This window comes from Coregonus lavaretus (assembly GCF_964263955.1).
Source record: "Coregonus lavaretus genome assembly, chromosome: 20".
Taxonomy (NCBI): Eukaryota; Metazoa; Chordata; class Actinopteri; order Salmoniformes; family Salmonidae; genus Coregonus; species Coregonus lavaretus.
This window is the reverse complement of record NC_140007.1, coordinates 47,959,953-47,979,062: the sequence shown is the minus strand read 5'-3', so window position 1 is coordinate 47,979,062 and position 19,110 is coordinate 47,959,953. Positions and strand designations below refer to the sequence as shown.

At 46.2% G+C, this 19,110-nt stretch overlaps 2 protein-coding genes and 1 long non-coding RNA gene across 3 annotated transcripts in view; 2 read left to right on the top strand and 1 right to left on the bottom strand.

Annotated features, from left to right (window-relative positions):
- The first annotated feature begins 9,543 nt into the window (after positions 1–9,543).
- On the top strand, positions 9,544–12,130 carry LOC311147824. Its single transcript, XR_014614816.1, has 3 exons — positions 9,544–9,945; positions 10,243–12,047; positions 12,088–12,130. It is a non-coding gene; the product is annotated as an uncharacterized lncRNA (long non-coding RNA).
- The window catches only part of LOC311147822 (mitochondrial carnitine/acylcarnitine carrier protein-like), a 73,241-nt gene continuing 65,872 nt past the window's right edge, over positions 11,742–19,110 (bottom strand). The window contains exon 8 of the mRNA XM_084184615.1: positions 11,742–12,441. Within this exon, the coding sequence (XP_084040741.1) occupies positions 12,287–12,441 (155 nt within the window). The 3' untranslated portion in view covers positions 11,742–12,286. The remainder of the gene's footprint in view (positions 12,442–19,110) is intronic.
- Positions 12,978–19,047, top strand: LOC311147573 (uncharacterized protein; the record flags this gene model as incomplete). Its single annotated transcript, XM_084184322.1, has 4 exons — positions 12,978–12,998; positions 16,504–16,609; positions 16,969–17,988; positions 18,805–19,047. 4 exons carry the CDS (start codon positions 12,978–12,980, stop codon positions 18,819–18,821), a joined length of 1,164 nt encoding a protein of 387 aa, XP_084040448.1. The 3' UTR covers positions 18,822–19,047.

The following is a 19,110-nucleotide window of genomic DNA, read 5'->3' as shown; positions in this document are numbered from 1 at the left end:
TGATCTCTCCAGAGCATTCTGACCAACTACCTGTGATCTCTCCAGAGCATTCTGACCAACTACCTGTGATCTCTCCAGAGCATTCTGACCAACTACCTGTGATCTCTCCAGAGCATTCTGACCAACTACCTGTGATCTCTCCAGAGCATTCTGACCAACTACCTGTGATCTCTCCAGAGCATTCTGACCAACTACCTGTGATCTCTCCAGAGCATTCTGACCAACTACCTGTGATCTCTCCAGAGCACAAAGAAGTAAGCTCCACTCATAATAGTATAGTTGATGCACTATGGCAGTCTGCTTGTGTGATGCTAGCATATTTTTCAGGACCAATGGTTGGATTGGATTTACTGTACTCACTTCAACTCCTGCTCTCTCCTCCCGGTAATAGTCTCCCAGACATTTATCAAAACTAACATGTGTCCATCCCTCTTTCTTCTAGGTGAGTCTGCTGGGCTATGGAACTCTAGACGACAACCAAAACATGAACAAACACGCACATTACACAGTGTGAGACAGAGGGTTAAATAGGGAAGACATAACTACATGATGGGAAACAGGTGTGACCAATAAAGACAAAACAAGTCGAACATAGAAACATGGATCGGTAGTAGCTAGTACTCCGGTGACGACGAACGCCGAAGCCTGCCCGAGCAAGGAGGAGGGGCAGCCTCGGCTGAATCCGTGACAACCGCCTTGTACACTCTTGCCTGCATCTAGCTGATCTAGGATGTAATCATTAGTCCAACAGTTGCAAACAAGAGTTTCTACTGGACAAATTCAGGTATGTTTATCTCAGTTTCGTTCCGTTTCGTTCCGTTTTAGAAACGTTTTAACAGAATCGGCGAAGTGAATACACCCCTGATCACTGCAAACACAGTTCACTTTCATAGCAGCCACATACAAACAGCATGATCCCTTTGATCGTTGCATAATTCCTTCTCGCATCTATACACTTTCTTCCTCTCACCTTTTCCCTTCACTTGTGGACTTCAGTGCTGTCTGTGACCGGTCGAAAAAACCTTCATACCATAACTGCTAATGGCTACACACAGCCTACATTGTTGTCACCATATTAGCTAACGCGTCATAGTCAGCATAGCTACTAGAACTAACGCATTAGTAAACCCGCTACAATCATGCAGTACAGTGTACAGCAAGCAGTTTAGCAGTTACACCGGCGGGCCCCGGTGGCAATAAATTAATAAAACCACAAGCTGACCTTGACTTGGAAGAGTTCCAGTGTTGGATAGCCACAGCCAGCTAGCTAACATAGCATCCCTCTGTTTGAGCAGGGTGTTCCAGTAGGCTAAACTAGCCAGCTAGCTAACATAGCATCCCTCTGTTTGAACTGGGTGTTCCAGTAGGCTAAACTAGCCAGCTAGCTAACATAGCATCCCTCTGTTTGAGCTGGGTGTTCCAGTAGGCTAAACTAGCCAGCTAGCTAACATAGCATCCCTCTGTTTGAACTGGGTGTTCCAGTAGGCTAAACTAGCCAGCTAGCTAACATAGCATCACTCTCTGTTTGAGCTGGGTGTTCCAGTAGGCTAAACTAGCCAGCTAGCTAACATAGCATCCCTCTGTTTGAGCTGGGTGTTTGAGTAGGTAAGTGAAAAGGAAAATACTACAACATATAGCTCTCTCTCTCTCTCTCCCTCTCCCTCTCTCTCGCTCTCTCTCTTGCTCTCTCTCTCTCTCTCTCTCTCTCTCTCTCTCTCTCTCTCCCTCTCCCTCTCTCTCGCTCTCTCTCTTGCTCTCTCTCTCTCTCTCTCTCTCTCTCTCTCTCTCTCTCTTTCTCTCTTCTTCATTTTTGAAGACATTAATTTGTTCAAAACTGTTCAACTATTGTCTTTCTCTCTCTTTGAGTCAACTACTCACCACATTTTATGCACTGCAGTGCTAGCTAGCGGTAGCTTATGCTTTCAGTACTAGATTCATTCTCTGATCCTTTGATTGGGTCGACAACATGTCAGTTCATACTGCAAGAGGTTGGAAGTTGTCATAATTACTGTGTAAGTCTATGGAAGGGGGTGAGAACTATGAGCCTCTACGGTTTTGTATTGAAGTCAATGTACCCAGAGGAGGACGGAAGCTAGCTGTCCTCCGGCTACACCATGGTGCTACCCTACAGAGTGCTGTTGAGGCTACTGTAGACCTTCATTGCAAAACACTGTGTTTTAATCAATTATTTGGTGACGTGAATATATTTAGTATAGGTTTATCTAAAAAGGATAACTTTTTTATTGTTTCACAATTATTATTATTTTTCACTGAGGATGGTCAGTACATAAAATGTAATTGAACGTTCAGTTGAATGGAAACGGTACTGAACGACTAGTTGAAAAACAAGGAGGGGTTGGGTTGTGGGTTCAAAATGCACCGCTGCCCTTTAAATACACTCATTGCTTCAAGCCACACCCACCTAACGGAGCAAATGTATCTCAAATTCTGTTCAAGAATGTACAAGAATGTTTTTGGAAAACGTGGCATTCAGTACAAACAGTTCCGCAACGTAGCAAACGTTCAAGCGAACTGAACGCGTGTGGTGCCTAGTTGAAACAAAATCCTACAGCACTCCAGGAACAGGGTTGCCTACCCCTGGCCTAGGGTCCTGTGGCACTCCAGGAACAGGGTTACCTACCCCTGGCCTAGGGTCCTGTGGCACTCCAGGAACAGGGTTGCCTACCCCTGCTATAGGGTCCTGTGGCACTCCAGGAACAGGGTTGCCTACCGCTGCTATAGGGTCCTGGGGCACTCCAGGAACAGGGTTACCTACCGCTGCTCTATGGTCCTGTGGCACTCCAGGAACAGGGTTACCTACCCCTGGCCTAGGGTCCTGTGGCACTCCAGGAACAGGGTTGCCTACCCCTGGCCTAGGGTCCTGTGGCACTCCAGGAACAGGGTTGCCTAACGCTGCTATAGGGTCCTGTGGCACTTCAGGAACAGGGTTGCCTACCGCTGCTATAGGGTCCTGTGGCACTCCAGGAACAGGGTTGCCTACCCCTGGCCTAGGGTCCTGTGGCACTCCAGGAACAGGGTTGCCTACCCCTGCTATAGGGTCCTGTGGCACTCCAGGAACAGGGTTACCTACCCCTGCTATAGGGTCCTGTGGCACTCCAGGAACAGGGTTACCTACCGCTGCTATAGGGTCCTGTGGCACTCCAGGAACAGGGTTGCCTACCCCTGGCCTAGGGTCCTGTGGCACTCCAGGAACAGGGTTACCTACCCCTGGCCTAGGGTCCTGTGGCACTCCAGGAACAGGGTTGCCTACCCCTGCTATAGGGTCCTGTGGCACTCCAGGAACAGGGTTGCCTACCCCTGGCCTAGGGTCCTGTGGCACTCCAGGAACAGGGTTACCTACCCCTGGCCTAGGGTCCTGTGGCACTCCAGGAACAGGGTTGCCTACCGCTGCTATAGGGTCCTGTGGCACTCCAGGAACAGGGTTGCCTACCGCTGCTATAGGGTCCTGTGGCACTCCAGGAACAGGGTTGCCTACCCCTGCTATAGGGTCCTGTGGCACTCCAGGAACAGGGTTGCCTACCGCTGCTATAGGGTCCTGTGGCACTCCAGGAACAGGGTTGCCTACCGCTGCTATAGGGTCCTGTGGCACTCCAGGAACAGGGTTGCCTACCGCTGCTATAGGGTCCTGTGGCACTCCAGGAACAGGGTTGCCTACCGCTGCTATAGGGTCCTGTGGCACTCCAGGAACAGGGTTGCCTACCCCTGGCCTAGGGTCCTGTGGCACTCCAGGAACAGGGTTGCCTACCGCTGCTATAGGGTCCTGTGGCACTCCAGGAACAGGGTTGCCTACCGCTGCTATAGGGTCCTGTGGCACTCCAGGAACAGGGTTGCCTACCCCTGGCCTAGGGTCCTGTGGCACTCCAGGAACAGGGTTGCCTACCCCTGGCCTAGGGTCCTGTGGCACTCCAGGAACAGGGTTGCCTACCGCTGCTATAGGGTCCTGTGGCACTCCAGGAACAGGGTTACCTACCCCTGCTCTAGGGTCCTGGGGTAAAAGGACTTCTGTGCAAGGTATTGGGCAACAGCTTTCTTCCAGGGCCCATATTCATAAAGGGTATTTCAAAGTCTGTTCAGGAATGTACAATAATGTTTTTGGAAAACGTGGAATTTGCGGTTCGCCTTCAAAATAAAGGTCCCACATTGAAACGGATACAAATAGTGGAATCATGCCATATTTGCACTAGATAATGCTTAACAAATTTGGAATGTTATATAAATTCAACAAATTTGAAAAAGAATCACTTGAAATTGCACTGTGGATGTATTAGACTTCATGATTGCATTGGGGGATACTTTTATTTCTTACTGTACAGTCTCACCTGTGGATTGAGGATCAATGAAATGGGGTGTCAGCCTACTCAGTGACACCCACAGACACACAACTGTGAAGAGTTTACACAGATAGTAGCGTCATAACTCGTATTGCAGGACTTTGACTGGTGAGCTAATGTGGCTCATTTCACAGTGGTGTTAAAGGCCTGCAATAAGTGCTACGATGCTAATACGTGTGTACCACAGTCGTGCTCTGGACTGATACCACATTTCATGGACCCAAGATCCAGGTGAAGCTGGTTGAGAGAATGCCAAGAGTGTGCAAAGCTGTCATAAAGGCAAAGGGTGGCTACTTTGAAGAATCTCAAATATAAAATATATTTTGATTTGTTTAGCACTTTTTTGGTTACTACATGATTCCATATGTGTTATTTCATAGTTTTTTATGTCTTCACTATTATTCTACAATGTAGAAAATAAAGAAAAACCCTTGAATGAGTAGCTGTGTCCAAACTTTTGACTGGTACTGTATATTTTCTTTTAAAGGTGAAATGTTTATTTTTTCACAAAAGTAGTGCACTGGTCCTTTACTAGTGCTGTATTAGCGGACAGATATAGCAGTCTGTAGTGTGGGCAATTAGTATTTTATTTTTTGTATTACAAAAATACATTCTCACAAATTATATCAAAACACCTCAATTGGTCAATAGACAAATGAAGACATTTTTTAAAGCATTTTAAAGCTTCAATATTCAAATAAATATCTTTATTGTCACTATTAACAATGAATAATGAATATAATTAAATATAGTGCACTATTATCGGGTGCCTTTTAGACGCAGCCATAGATTCACAGAAATATGTCAAAATATCATCCCCTGAATAAATATCATGATTGTCATTATTTCACTATGCGTTTAAACTACTCTTCAACAAGAGGTGAATCACAGGAAAAGATCAGATGTAAAACTGAAACATCATCATTTTTGAACCACAGCAACAAGGAGGAGAAGGATTCACATTGTTGTTGCCATGGTTCCGTCCAAAACGGCACCCTATTCCCTTTACAGTGGCTTGCGAAAGTATTCACCCCCCTTTTCACCCCCCTTGGTATTTTTCCTATTTTGTTGCCTTACAACCTGGAATTAAATTAGATTTTTGGGAGGTTTGTATCATTTGATTTACACATCATGCCTACCACTTTGAAGATGCAAAATATTTTGTATTGTGAAACAAACAAGAAATAAGACAAAAAAACAGAAAACTTGAGCGTGCATAACTATTCACCCCCCCCCCCCAAAGTCAATACTTTGTAGAGCCACCTTTTGCAGCAATTACAGCTGCAAGTCTCTTGGGGTATGTCACTATAAGCTTGGCACATCTAGCCACTGGGATTTTTGCCCATTCTTCAAGGAAAAACTGCTCCAGCTCCTTCAAGTTGGATGGGTTCTGCTGGTGTACAGCAATCTTGAAGTCATACCACAGATTCTCAATTGGATTGAGGTCTGGGCTTTGACTAGGCCATTCCAAGACATGTAATTGTTTCCCCTTAAACCACTCGAGTGTTGCTTTAGCATTATGCTTACGGTCGTTGTCCTGCTGGAAGGTGAACCTCCGTCCCAGTCTCAAATCTCTGGAAGACTGAAACAGGTTTCCCTCAAGAATCTCCCTGTATTTAGTGCCATCCATCATTCCTTCAATTCTGACCAGTTTCCCCAGTCCCTGCCGATGGAAAAACATCCCCACAGCATGATGCTGCCACCACCATACTTCACTGTGGGGATGGTGTTCTCGGGGTGATGAGAGGTGTTGGGTTTGCGCCAGACAGTGTTTTCATTGTTGGCCAAAAAGCTCAATTTTAGTCTCATATGACCAGAGTACCTTCTTCCATATGTTTGGGGAGTGTCCCACAAGCCTTTTGTCGAACACCAAATGTGTTTGCTTATTTTTTTCTTTAAGCAATGGCTTTTTTCTGGCCACTCTTCCGTAAAGCCCAGCTCTGTGGAGTGTACGGCTTAAAGTGGTCATATGGACAGATACTCCAATCTCCGCTGTGGAGCTTTGCAGCTCCTTCAGGGTTATCTTTGGTCTCTTTGTCACCTCTCTGATTAATGCCCTCCTTGCCAGGTCCGTGAGTTTTGGTGGGTGGCCCTCTCTTGGCAGGTTTGTTGTGGTGCCATATTCTTTCCATTTTGTAATGATGGATTTAATGGTGCTTCGTGGGATGTTCAAAGTTTGAGATATTTTTGTATAACCCAACCCTGATCTGTACTTCTCCACAACTTTGTCCCTGACCTGTTTGGAGAGCTCCTTAGTCTTCATGGTGCCGCTTCCTTGGTTGTGCCCCTTGCTTAGTGGTGTTGCAGACTCTGGGGCCTTTCAGAACAGGTGTGTATATACTGAGATCATGTGACAGATCATGTGACATTTAGATTGCACACAGGTGGACTTTATTTAACTAATTATGTGACTTCTGAAGGTAATTGGTTGCACCAGATCTTATTTAGGGGCTTCATAGCAAAGGGGGTGAATACATATGCACGCACCACTTTTCCGTTATTTATTTTTTAGAATTCTTTGAAACAAGTTATTTTTTTCATTTCACTTCACCAATTTGGACTATTTTGTGTATGTCCATTACATGAAATCCAGATAAAAATCCATTTAAATTACACGTTGTAATGCAACAAAATACGAAAAATGCCAAGGGGGATGAATACTTTCCCTATATATTGCCCTAGGCAAGAGTAGTGCACTATATAGGGAATAGGGTCCCATTTGGGAAGCATACATGAAACTTTGAGGTCAGCTGAAGAGTCCAGTCTCAGAAGAAACATCCACTGGCCTCTGATTTTCCTTCCTTTCTCCCTGAAGTGTACAACGTCTGTCCAACGTCATCTTATGACCCCACCAACGACAGGTCATGACAGGTTACAACCTCTTAATGACAGGTCGTAGCAGGAGACTTCACCAGGTGGGAGCCAGCCAATTTAGACACTTTAACGCCAATTCATACCCTAGAAAACAGGCCTGAGGGAGACAGAGAGGAGATCAGATCAGAAAGAACCCTAGAAAGAGAATGCTGTGTTCTGGATGCTGATAGGTGGGTTGGTGTGGTACTGTGTGCTGATTGGTGGGGTGGTGTGGTGTTAAATGCTGATAGGTGGGGTGGTGTGGTGCTAAATGCTGATAGGTGGAGTGGTGTTGTGCTGGATGCTGATAGGTGGGGTGGTGTGGTGTTAAATGCTGATAGGTGGGGTGGTGTGGTGCTGGATGCTGATAGGTGGGGTGGTGTGGTGTTAAATGCTGATAGGTGGGGTGGTGTGGTGCTGGATGCTGATAGGTGGGGTGGTGTGGTGTTAAATGCTGATAGGTGGGGTGGTGTGGTGTTAAATGCTGATAGGTGGGGTGGTGTGGTGTTAAATGCTGATAGGTGGGGTGGTGTGGTGTTAAATGCTGATAGGTGGGGTGGTGTGGTGTTAAATGCTGATAGGTGGAGTGGTGTGGTGTTAAATGCTGATAGGTGGGGTGGTGTGGTGTTAAATGCTGATAGGTGGGGTGGTGTGGTGTTAAATGCTGATAGGTGGGGTGGTGTGGTGTTAAATGCTGATAGGTGAGGCGGTGTGGTGTTAAATGCTGATAGGTGGGGTGGTGTGGTGTTAAATGCTGATAGGTGGGGTGGTGTGGTGTTAAATGCTGATAGGTGAGGCGGTGTGGTGTTAAATGCTGATAGGTGGGGTGGTGTTAAATGCTGATAGGTGGGGTGGTGTGGTGCTGGATGCTGATAGGTGGGGTGGTGTGGTGCTGGATGCTGATAGGTGGGGTGGTGTGGTGCTAAATGCTGATAGGTGGGGTGGTGTGGTGTTAAATGCTGATAGGTGTTGTGGTGTGGTGTGGCTATAGGTGTGGTGTGGCTATAGGTGTGGTGGTGTGGCTATAGGTGTTGTGGTGTGGCTATAGGTGTTGTGGTGTGGCTATAGGTGTGGTGGTGTGGCTATAGGTGTGGTGGTGTGGCTATAGGTGTTGTGTTGTGGTGTGGCTATAGGTGTGGTGGTGTGGCTATAGGTGTTGTGGTGTGGCAATAGGTGTTGTGGTGTGGCTATAGGTGTTGTGGTGTGGCTATAGGTGTTGTGGTGTGGCTATAGGTGTGGTGGTGTGGCTATAGGTGTTGTGGTGTGGCTATAGGTGTTGTGTTGTGGTGTGGCTATAGGTGTGGTGGTGTGGCTATAGGTGTTGTGGTGTGGCTATAGGTGTGGTGGTGTGGCTATAGGTGTTGTGGTGTGGCTATAGGTGTGGTGGTGTGGCTATAGGTGTTGTGGTGTGGCTATAGGTGTGGTGGTGTGGCTATAGGTGTTGTGTTGTGGTGTGGCTATAGGTGTTGTGTTGTGGTGTGGCTATAGGTGGGGTGGTGTGGCTATAGGTGGTGGGGTGGTGTGGCTATAGGTGTTGTAGTGTGGCTATAGGTGTTGTGGTGTGGCTATAGGTGTTGTGGTGTGGCTATAGGTGTTGTGGTGTGGCTATAGGTGTTGTGGTGTGGCTATAGGTGTTGTGGTGTGGTGTGGCTATAGGTGTGGTGTGGCTATAGGTGTTGTGGTGTGGCTATAGGTGTTGTGGTGTGGCTATAGGTGTTGTGGTGTGGCTATAGGTGTTGGGGTGTGGCTATAGGTGTTGTGGTGTGGCTATAGGTGTTGTGGTGTGGCTATAGGTGTTGTGGTGTGGCTATAGGTGGTGTGGTGTGGCTATAGGTGTTGTGGTGTGGCTATAGGTGTTGTGGTGTGGCTATAGGTGTGGTGGTGTGGCTATAGGTGTTGTGGTGTGGCTATAGGTGTTGTGGTGTGGTGTGGCTATAGGTGTGGTGTGGCTATAGGTGTTGTGGTGTGGCTATAGGTGTGGTGGTGTGGCTATAGGTGTTGTGGTGTGGCTATAGGTGTTGTGGTGTGGCTATAGGTGTTGTGGTGTGGCTATAGGTGTGGTGGTGTGGCTATAGGTGTTGTGGTGTGGCTATAGGTGTTGTGGTGTGGCTATAGGTGTTGTGTTGTGGCTATAGGTGTTGTGTTGTGGCTATAGGTGTGGTGGTGTGGCTATAGGTGTTGTGGTGTGGCTATAGGTGTTGTGGTGTGGCTATAGGTGTTGTGGTGTGGCTATAGGTGTTGTGGTGTGGTGTGGCTATAGGTGTTGTGGTGTGGTGTGGCTATAGGTGTTGTGGTGTGGCTATAGGTGTTGTGGTGTGGTGTGGCTATAGGTGTTGTGGTGTGGTGTGGCTATAGGTGTTGTGGTGTGGTGTGGCTATAGGTGTTGTGGTGTGGCTATAGGTGTTGTGGTGTGGCTATAGGTGTTGTGGTGTGGCTATAGGTGTTGTGGTGTGGCTATAGGTGTTGTGGTGTGGCTATAGGTGTTGTGGTGTGGTTATAGGTGTTGTGGTGTGGCTATAGGTGTTGTGGTGTGGCTATAGGTGTTGTGGTGTGGCTATAGGTGTTGTGGTGTGGCTATAGGTGTGGTGGTGTGGTTATAGGTGTTGTGGTGTGGCTATAGGTGTGGTGGTGTGGCTATAGGTGTTGTGGTGTGGCTATAGGTGTTGTGGTGTGGCTATAGGTGTTGTGGTGTGGCTATAGGTGTTGTGGTGTGGCTATAGGTGTTGTGGTGTGGCTATAGGTGTGGTGGTGTGGTGTGGCTATAGGTGTTGTAATAGGTTTTCTACCGCGTTGGCAGGGAAAGCTCTGAGGAACACAGCGTTGAATCCTTTATAGAGCGCTCTGGGCCCCTCGTCACGAAGCAGGGGGGTGTGGTGCTGGATGCTGATAGGTGAGGTGGTGTGGTGCTGGATGCTGATGGGTGGGGTGGTGTGGTGCTGGATGCTGGATGCTGATAGGTGTTGTGGTGTGGCTATAGGTGTTGTGGTGTGGCTATAGGTGTTGTGGTGTGGCTATAGGTTTTGTGGTGTGGCTATAGGTGTGGTGGTGTGGCTATAGGTGTTGTGGTGTGGCTATAGGTGTTGTGGTGTGGCTATAGGTGTGGTGGTGTGGTGTGGCTATAGGTGTTGTAATAGGTTTTCTAGGTGGGGTGGTGTGGTGCTGGATGCTGGATGCTGATAGGTGTTGTGGTGTGGCTATAGGTGTTGTGGTGTGGCTATAGGTGTTGTGGTGTGGCTATAGGTTTTGTGGTGTGGCTATAGGTGTGGTGGTGTGGCTATAGGTGTTGTGGTGTGGCTATAGGTGTTGTGGTGTGGCTATAGGTGTGGTGGTGTGGTGTGGCTATAGGTGTTGTAATAGGTTTTCTACCGCGTTGGCAGGGAAAGCTCTGAGGAACACAGCGTTGAATCCTTTATAGAGCGCTCTGGGCCCCTCGTCACGAAGCAGGGGGGTGTGGTGCTGGATGCTGATAGGTGAGGTGGTGTGGTGCTGGATGCTGATGGGTGGGGTGGTGTGGTGCTGGATGCTGGATGCTGATAGGTGTTGTGGTGTGGCTATAGGTGTTGTGGTGTGGCTATAGGTGTTGTGGTGTGGCTATAGGTTTTGTGGTGTGGCTATAGGTGCGGTGGTGTGGCTATAGGTGTGGTGGTGTGGTGTGGCTATAGGTGTTGTAATAGGTTTTCTACCGCGTTGGCAGGGAAAGCTCTGAGGAACACAGCGTTGAATCCTTTATAGAGCGCTCTGGGCCCCTCGTCACGAAGCAGGGGGGTGTGGTGCTGGATGCTGATAGGTGAGGTGGTGTGGTGCTGGATGCTGATGGGTGGGGTGGTGTGGTGCTGGATGCTGGATGCTGATAGGTGTTGTGGTGTGGCTATAGGTGTTGTGGTGTGGCTATAGGTGTTGTGGTGTGGCTATAGGTTTTGTGGTGTGGCTATAGGTGCGGTGGTGTGGCTATAGGTGTGGTGGTGTGGCTATAGGTGTTGTGGTGTGGCTATAGGTTTTGTGGTGTGGCTATAGGTGTGGTGGTGTGGCTATAGGTGTGGTGGTGTGGCTATAGGTGTTGTGGTGTGGCTATAGGTGTTGTGGTGTGGCTATAGGTGTTGTGGTGTGGCTATAGGTGTGGTGGTGTGGCTATAGGTGTTGTGGTGTGGTGTGGCTATAGGTGTGGTGTGGCTATAGGTGTTGTGGTGTGGCTATAGGTGTGGTGGTGTGGCTATAGGTGTTGTGGTGTGGTGTGGCTATAGGTGTGGTGTGGCTATAGGTGTTGTGGTGTGGCTATAGGTGTGGTGGTGTGGCTATAGGTGGTGTGGTGTGGCTATAGGTGTGGTGTGGCTATAGGTGTTGTGGTGTGGCTATAGGTGTGGTGGTGTGGCTATAGGTGTTGTGGTGTGGTGTGGCTATAGGTGTGGTGTGGCTATAGGTGTGGTGGTGTGGCTATAGGTGTTGTGGTGTGGCTATAGGTGTTGTGGTGTGGCTATAGGTGTGGTGGTGTGGCTATAGGTGTGGTGGTGTGGCTATAGGTGTTGTGTTGTGGTGTGGCTATAGGTGTGGTGGTGTGGCTATAGGTGTTGTGGTGTGGCAATAGGTGTTGTGGTGTGGCTATAGGTGTTGTGGTGTGGCTATAGGTGTTGTGGTGTGGCTATAGGTGTGGTGGTGTGGCTATAGGTGTTGTGGTGTGGCTATAGGTGTTGTGGTGTGGCTATAGGTGTTGTGGTGTGGCTATAGGTGTTGTGGTGTGGCTATAGGTGTTGTGGTGTGGTTATAGGTGTTGTGGTGTGGCTATAGGTGTTGTGGTGTGGCTATAGGTGTTGTGGTGTGGCTATAGGTGTTGTGGTGTGGCTATAGGTGTGGTGGTGTGGTTATAGGTGTTGTGGTGTGGCTATAGGTGTGGTGGTGTGGCTATAGGTGTTGTGGTGTGGCTATAGGTGTGGTGGTGTGGCTATAGGTGTTGTGGTGTGGCTATAGGTGTTGTGGTGTGGCTATAGGTGTTGTGGTGTGGCTATAGGTGTTGTGGTGTGGCTATAGGTGTTGTGGTGTGGCTATAGGTGTTGTGGTGTGGCTATAGGTGTGGTGGTGTGGTGTGGCTATAGGTGTTGTAATAGGTTTTCTACCGCGTTGGCAGGGAAAGCTCTGAGGAACACAGCGTTGAATCCTTTATAGAGCGCTCTGGGCCCCTCGTCACGAAGCAGCTCCCTCAGTACATCTACCAGACCTGTTCCCCTGTACCGCCCGTCTGGAGCTACACACAGACACAGACACACACAGAGACACACACACACACAGAGACACACACACACACACACACACACACAGACAGACACACACACACACACACATACAGGCATACACACACATACAGGCATACACACAGACACACACACAGACAGACACACACACAAACACACACACAGACACAGTAAGAAAATATTTTTTTTCATTTTAATCTAAATGTTTAGCTATGGTCCCCCCAGGTCTTCAAACAGGGACTCATTCAATGATCCGTCTCTGTACCTTACTCTGGAGTGTGATGAGGACTGAGAATCTGGCTCTGGAGTGTGATGAGGACTGAGAATCTGGCTCTGGAGTGTGATGAGGACTGAGAATCTGGCTCTGCAGTGTGATGAGGACTGAGAATCTGGCTCTGGAGTGTGATGAGGACTGAGAATCTGGCTCTGCAGTGTGATGAGGACTGAGAATCTGGCTCTGCAGTGTGATGAGGACTGAGAATCTGGCTCTGCAGTGTGATGAGGACTGAGAATCTGGCTCTGCAGTGTGATGAGGACTGAGAATCTGGCTGTCATTGCCAGTTGTCAACACTAGATGGGAGCATTCAGCTGCTGTCTCCGTTCCTAGTAGCAGAAGGACTACTCTAGCCCTGGCTGCCAGGCTCCTGTAGTTTCATTAATGTTGTCATTTAACAGACACTCTCATCCAGAGAGATTTCCAGTCAGGGCATTCAACTAAGGTAGGTAAAACCACCACATATCACAGTTTCCAGTCAGGGCATTCAACTAAGGTAGGTAAAACCACCACATATCACAGTTTCCAGTCAGGGCATTCAACTAAGGTAGGTAAAACCACCACATATCACAGTTTCCAGTCAGGGCATTCAACTAAGGTAGGTAAAACAACCACATATTACAGTTTCCAGTCAGGGCATTCAACTAAGTTAGGTAAAACCACCACATATCACAGTTTCCAGTCAGGGCATTCAACTAAGGTAGGTAAAACAACCACATATTACAGTTTCCAGTCAGGGCATTCAACTAAGGTAGGTAAAACAACCACATATTACAGTTTCCAGTCAGGGCATTCAACTAAGGTACGTAAAACCAACACATATCACAGTTTCCAGTCAGGGCATTCAACTAAGGTAGGTAAAACAACCACATATTACAGTTTCCAGTCAGGGCATTCAACTAAGGTAGGTAAAACCACCACATATCACAGTTTCCCGTCAGGGCATTCAACTAAGTTAGGTAAAACAACCACATATCACAGTTTCCAGTCAGGGCATTCAACTAAGGTAGGTAAAACTACCACATATCACAGTTTCCAGTCAGGGCATTCAACTAAGTTAGGTAAAACTACCACATATCACAGTTTCCAGTCAGGGCATTCAACTAAGGTAGGTAAAACTACCACATATCACAGTTTCCAGTCAGGGCATTCAACTAAGGTAGGTAAAACAACCACATATTACAGTTTCCAGTCAGGGCATTCAACTAAGGTAGGTAAAACCACCACATATTACAGTTTCCAGTCAGGGCATTCAACTAAGGTAGGTAAAACAACCACATATTACAGTTTCCAGTCAGGGCATTCAACTAAGGTAGGTAAAACAACCACATACAGTGAGGGGGAAAAAGTATTTGATCCCCTGCTGATTTTGTACGTTTGCCCACTGACAAAGAAATGACCAGTCTATAATTTTAATGGTAGGTTTATTTGAACAGTGAGAGACAGAATAACAACAAAAAAATCCAGAAAAACTCATGTTATAAATTGATTTGCATTTTAATGAGGGAAATAAGTATTTGACCCCCTCTCAATCTGAAAGATTTCTGGCTCCCAGGTGTCTTTTATACAGGTAATGAGCTGAGATTAGGAGCACACTCTTAAAGGGAGTGCTCCTAATCTCAGTTTGTTACCTGTATAAAAGACACCTGTCCACAGAAGCAATCAATCAATCAGATTCCAAACTCTCCACCATGGCCAAGACCAATGTACTCTCCAAGGATGTCAGGGACAAGATTGTAGACCTACACAAGGCTGGAATGGGCTACAAGACCATCGCCAAGCAGCTTAGTGAGAAGGTGACAACAGTTGGTGCGATTATTCGCAAATGGAAGAAACACAAAAGAACTGTCAATCTCCCTCGGCCTGGGGGTCCATGCAAGATCTCACCTACGTGGAGTTGCAATGATCATGAGAACGGTGAGGAATCAGCCCAGAACTACACGGGAGGATCTTGTCAATGATCTCAAGGCAACTGGGACCATAGTCACCAAGAAAACAATTGGTAACACACTACCCCGTGAAGGACTGAAATCCTGCAGTGCCCACAAGGTCCCCCTGCTCAAGAAAGCACATATACTGGGCCGTCTGAAGTTTGCCAATGAACATCTGAATGATTCAAAGGAGAACTGGGTGAAAGTGTTGTGGTCAGATGAGACCAAAATCGAGCTCTTTGGCATCAACTCAACTCGCCGTGTTTGGAGGAGGAGTAATGCTGCCTATGACCCCAAGAACACCATCCCCACCGTCAAACATGGAGGTGGAAACATTATGCTTTGGGGGTGTTTTTCTGCTAAGGGAACAGGACAACTTCACCGCACCAAAGGGACGATGGACGGGGCCATGTACCGTCAAATCTTGGGTGAGAACCTCCTTCCCTCAGCCAGGGCATTGAAAATGGGTCGTGGATGGGTATTCCAGCATGACAATGACCCAAAACACACGGCAAAGGCAACAAAGGAGTGGCTCAAGAAGAAGCACATTAAGGTCCTGGAGTGGCCTAGCCAGTCTCCAGACCTTAATCCCATAGAAAATCTGTGGAGGGAGTTGAAGGTTCGAGTTGCCAAACGTCAGCCTCGAAACCTTAATGACTTGGAGAAGATCTGCAAAGAGGAGTGGGACAAAATCCCTCCTGAGATGTGTGCAAACCTGGTGGTCAACTACAAGAAACGTCTGACCTGTGTGATTGCCAACAAGGGTTTTGCCACCAAGTACTAAGTCATGTTTTGCAGAGGGGTCAAATACTTATTTCCCTCATTAAAATGCAAATCAATTTATAACATTTTTGACATGCGTTTTTCTGGATTTTTTTGTTGTTATTCTGTCTCTCACTGTTCAAATAAACATACCATTAAAATTATAGACTGATCATGTCTTTGTCAGTGGGAAAACGTACAAAATCAGCAGGGGATCAAATACTTTTTTCCCTCACTGTATCACAGTTTCCAGTCAGGGCATTCAACTAAGGTAGGTAAAACTACCACATATTACAGTTTCCAGTCAGGGCATTCAACTAAGGTAGGTAAAACCACCACATATCACAGTTTCCAGTCAGGGCATTCAACTAAGGTAGGTAAAACTACCACATAATCACAGTTTCCAGTCAGGGCATTCAACTAAGGTAGGTAAAACCACCACATATTACAGTTTCCAGTCAGGGCATTCAACTAAGGTAGGTAAAACTACCACATACCACAGTTTCCAGTCAGGGCATTCAACTAAGGTAGGTAAAACAACCACATATTACAGTTTCCAGTCAGGGCATTCAACTAAGTTAGGTAAAACCACCACATATCACAGTTTCCAGTCAGGGCATTCAACTAAGTTAGGTAAAACAACCATATATCACAGTTTCCAGTCAGGGCATTCAACTAAGGTACGTAAAACCACCACATATCACAGTTTCCAGTCAGGGCATTCAACTAAGTTAGGTAAAACAACCACATATTACAGTTTCCAGTCAGGGCATTCAACTAAGGTAGGTAAAACAACCACATATTACAGTTTCCAGTGAGGGCATTCAACTAAGGTACGTAAAACCAACACATATCACAGTTTCCAGTCAGGGCATTCAACTAAGGTACGTAAAACCACCACATATTACAGTTTCCAGTCAGGGCATTCAACTAAGTTAGGTAAAACAACCACATATTACAGTTTCCAGTGAGGGCATTCAACTAAGGTAGGTAAAACCACCACATATTACAGTTTCCAGTCAGGGCATTCAACTAAGGTAGGTAAAACAACCACATATTACAGTTTCCAGTGAGGGCATTCAACTAAGGTACGTAAAACCACCACATATCACAGTTTCCAGTCAGGGCATTCAACTAAGGTAGGTAAAACAACCACATATTACAGTTTCCAGTCAGGGCATTCAACTAAGTTAGGTAAAACAACCACATATCACAGTTTCCAGTCAGGGCATTCAACTAAGGTAGGTAAAACCACCACATATCACAGTTTCCAGTCAGGGCATTCAACTAAGGTAGGTAAAACCACCACATATCACAGTTTCCAGTCAGGGCTTTCAACTAAGTTAGGTAAAACTACCACATATCACAGTTTCCAGTCAGGGCATTCAACTAAGTTAGGTAAAACTACCACAAAACACAGTTTCCAGTCAGGGCATTCAACTAAGGTAGGTAAAACTACCACATAATCACAGTTTCCAGTCAGGGCATTCAACTAAGGTAGGTAAAACTACCACATAATCACAGTTTCCAGTCAGGGCATTCAACTAAGTTAGGTAAAACCACCACATATCACAGTTTCCAGTCAGGGCATTCAACTAAGTTAGGTAAAACCACCACATATCACAGTTTCCAGTCAGGGCATTCAACTAAGGTAGGTAAAACCACCACATATCACAGTTTCCAGTCAGGGCATTCAACTAAGGTAGGTAAAACCACCACATATCACAGTTTCCAGTCAGGGCATTCAACTAAGGTAGGTAAAACCACCACATATCACAGTTTCCAGTCAGGGCATTCAACTAAGTTAGGTAAAACCACCACATATTACAGTTTCCAGTCAGGGCATTCAACTAAGGTAGGTAAAACTACCACATATCACAGTTTCCAGTCAGGGCATTCAACTAAGGTAGGTAAAACCACCACATATCACAGTTTCCAGTCAGGGCATTCAACTAAGTTAGGTAAAACAACCACATATCACAGTTTCCAGTCAGGGCATTCAACTAAGGTAGGTAAAACCACCACATATCACAGTTTCCAGTCAGGGCATTCAACTAAGTTAGGTAAAACCACCACATATTACAGTTTCCAGTCAGGGCATTCAACTAAGGTAGGTAAAACCACCACATATCACAGTTTCCAGTCAGGGCATTCAACTAAGTTAGGTAAAACCACCACATATTACAGTTTCCAGTCAGGGCATTCAACTAAGGTAGGTAAAACCACCACATATTACAGTTTCCAGTCAGGGCATTCAACTAAGGTAGGTAAAACTACCACATATCACAGTTTCCAGTCAGGGCATTCAACTAAGGTAGGTAAAACTACCACATATCACAGTTTCCAGTCAGGGCATTCAACTAAGGTAGGTAAAACCACCACATATTACAGTTTCCAGTCAGGGCATTCAACTAAGGTAGGTAAAACCACCACATATCACAGTTTCCAGTCAGGGCATTCAACTAAGGTAGGTAAAACTACCACATATCACAGTTTCCAGTCAGGGCATTCAACTAAGGTAGGTAAAACCACCACATATCACAGTTTCCAGTCAGGGCATTCAACTAAGGTAGGTAAAACTACCACATATCACAGTTTCCAGTCAGGGCATTCAACTAAGGTAGGTAAAACTACCACATATTACAGTTTCCAGTCAGGGCATTCAACTAAGTTAGGTAAAACAACCACATATTACAGTTTCCAGTCAGGGCATTCAACTAAGGTAGGTAAAACCACCAAATATTACAGTTTCCAGTCAGGGCATTCAACTAAGGTAGGTAAAAAAAACACATATTACAGTTTCCAGTCAGGGCATTCAACTAAGGTAGGTAAAACCACCACATATTACAGTTTCCAGTCAGGGCATTCAACTAAGGTAGGTAAAACCACCACATATCACAGTTTCCAGTCAGGGCATTCAACTAAGGTAGGTAAAACCACCACATATCACAGTTTCCAGTCAGGGCTTTCAACTAAGTTAGGTAAAACTACCACATATCACAGTTTCCAGTCAGGGCATTCAACTAAGTTAGGTAAAACCACCACATATTACAGTTTCCAGTCAGGGCATTCAACTAAGGTAGGTAAAACCACCACATATCACAGTTTCCAGTCAGGGCTTTCAACTAAGTTAGGTAAAACTACCACATATCACAGTTTCCAGTCAGGGCATTCAACTAAGTTAGGTAAAACAACCACATATTACAGTTTCCAGTCAGGGCATTCAACTAAGTTAGGTAAAACAACCACATATTACAGTTTCCAGTCAGGGCATTCAACTAAGGTAGGTAAAACTACCACATATTACAGTTTCCAGTCAGGGCATTCAACTAAGTTAGGTAAAACCACCACATATCACAGTTTCCAGTCAGGGCATTCAACTAAGGTAGGTAAAACTACCACATAATCACAGTTTCCAGTCAGGGCATTCAACTAAGGTAGGTAAAACAACCACATATTACAGTTTCCAGTCAGGGCATTCAACTAAGGTAGGTAAAACAACCACATATTACAGTTTCCAGTCAGGGCATTCAACTAAGGTAGGTAAAACAACCACATATCACAGTTTCCAGTCAGGGCATTCAACTAAGTTAGGTAAAACCACCACATATCACAGTTTCCAGTCAGGGCATTCAACTAAGGTAGGTAAAACTACCACATATCACAGTTTCCAGTCAGGGCATTCAACTAAGGTA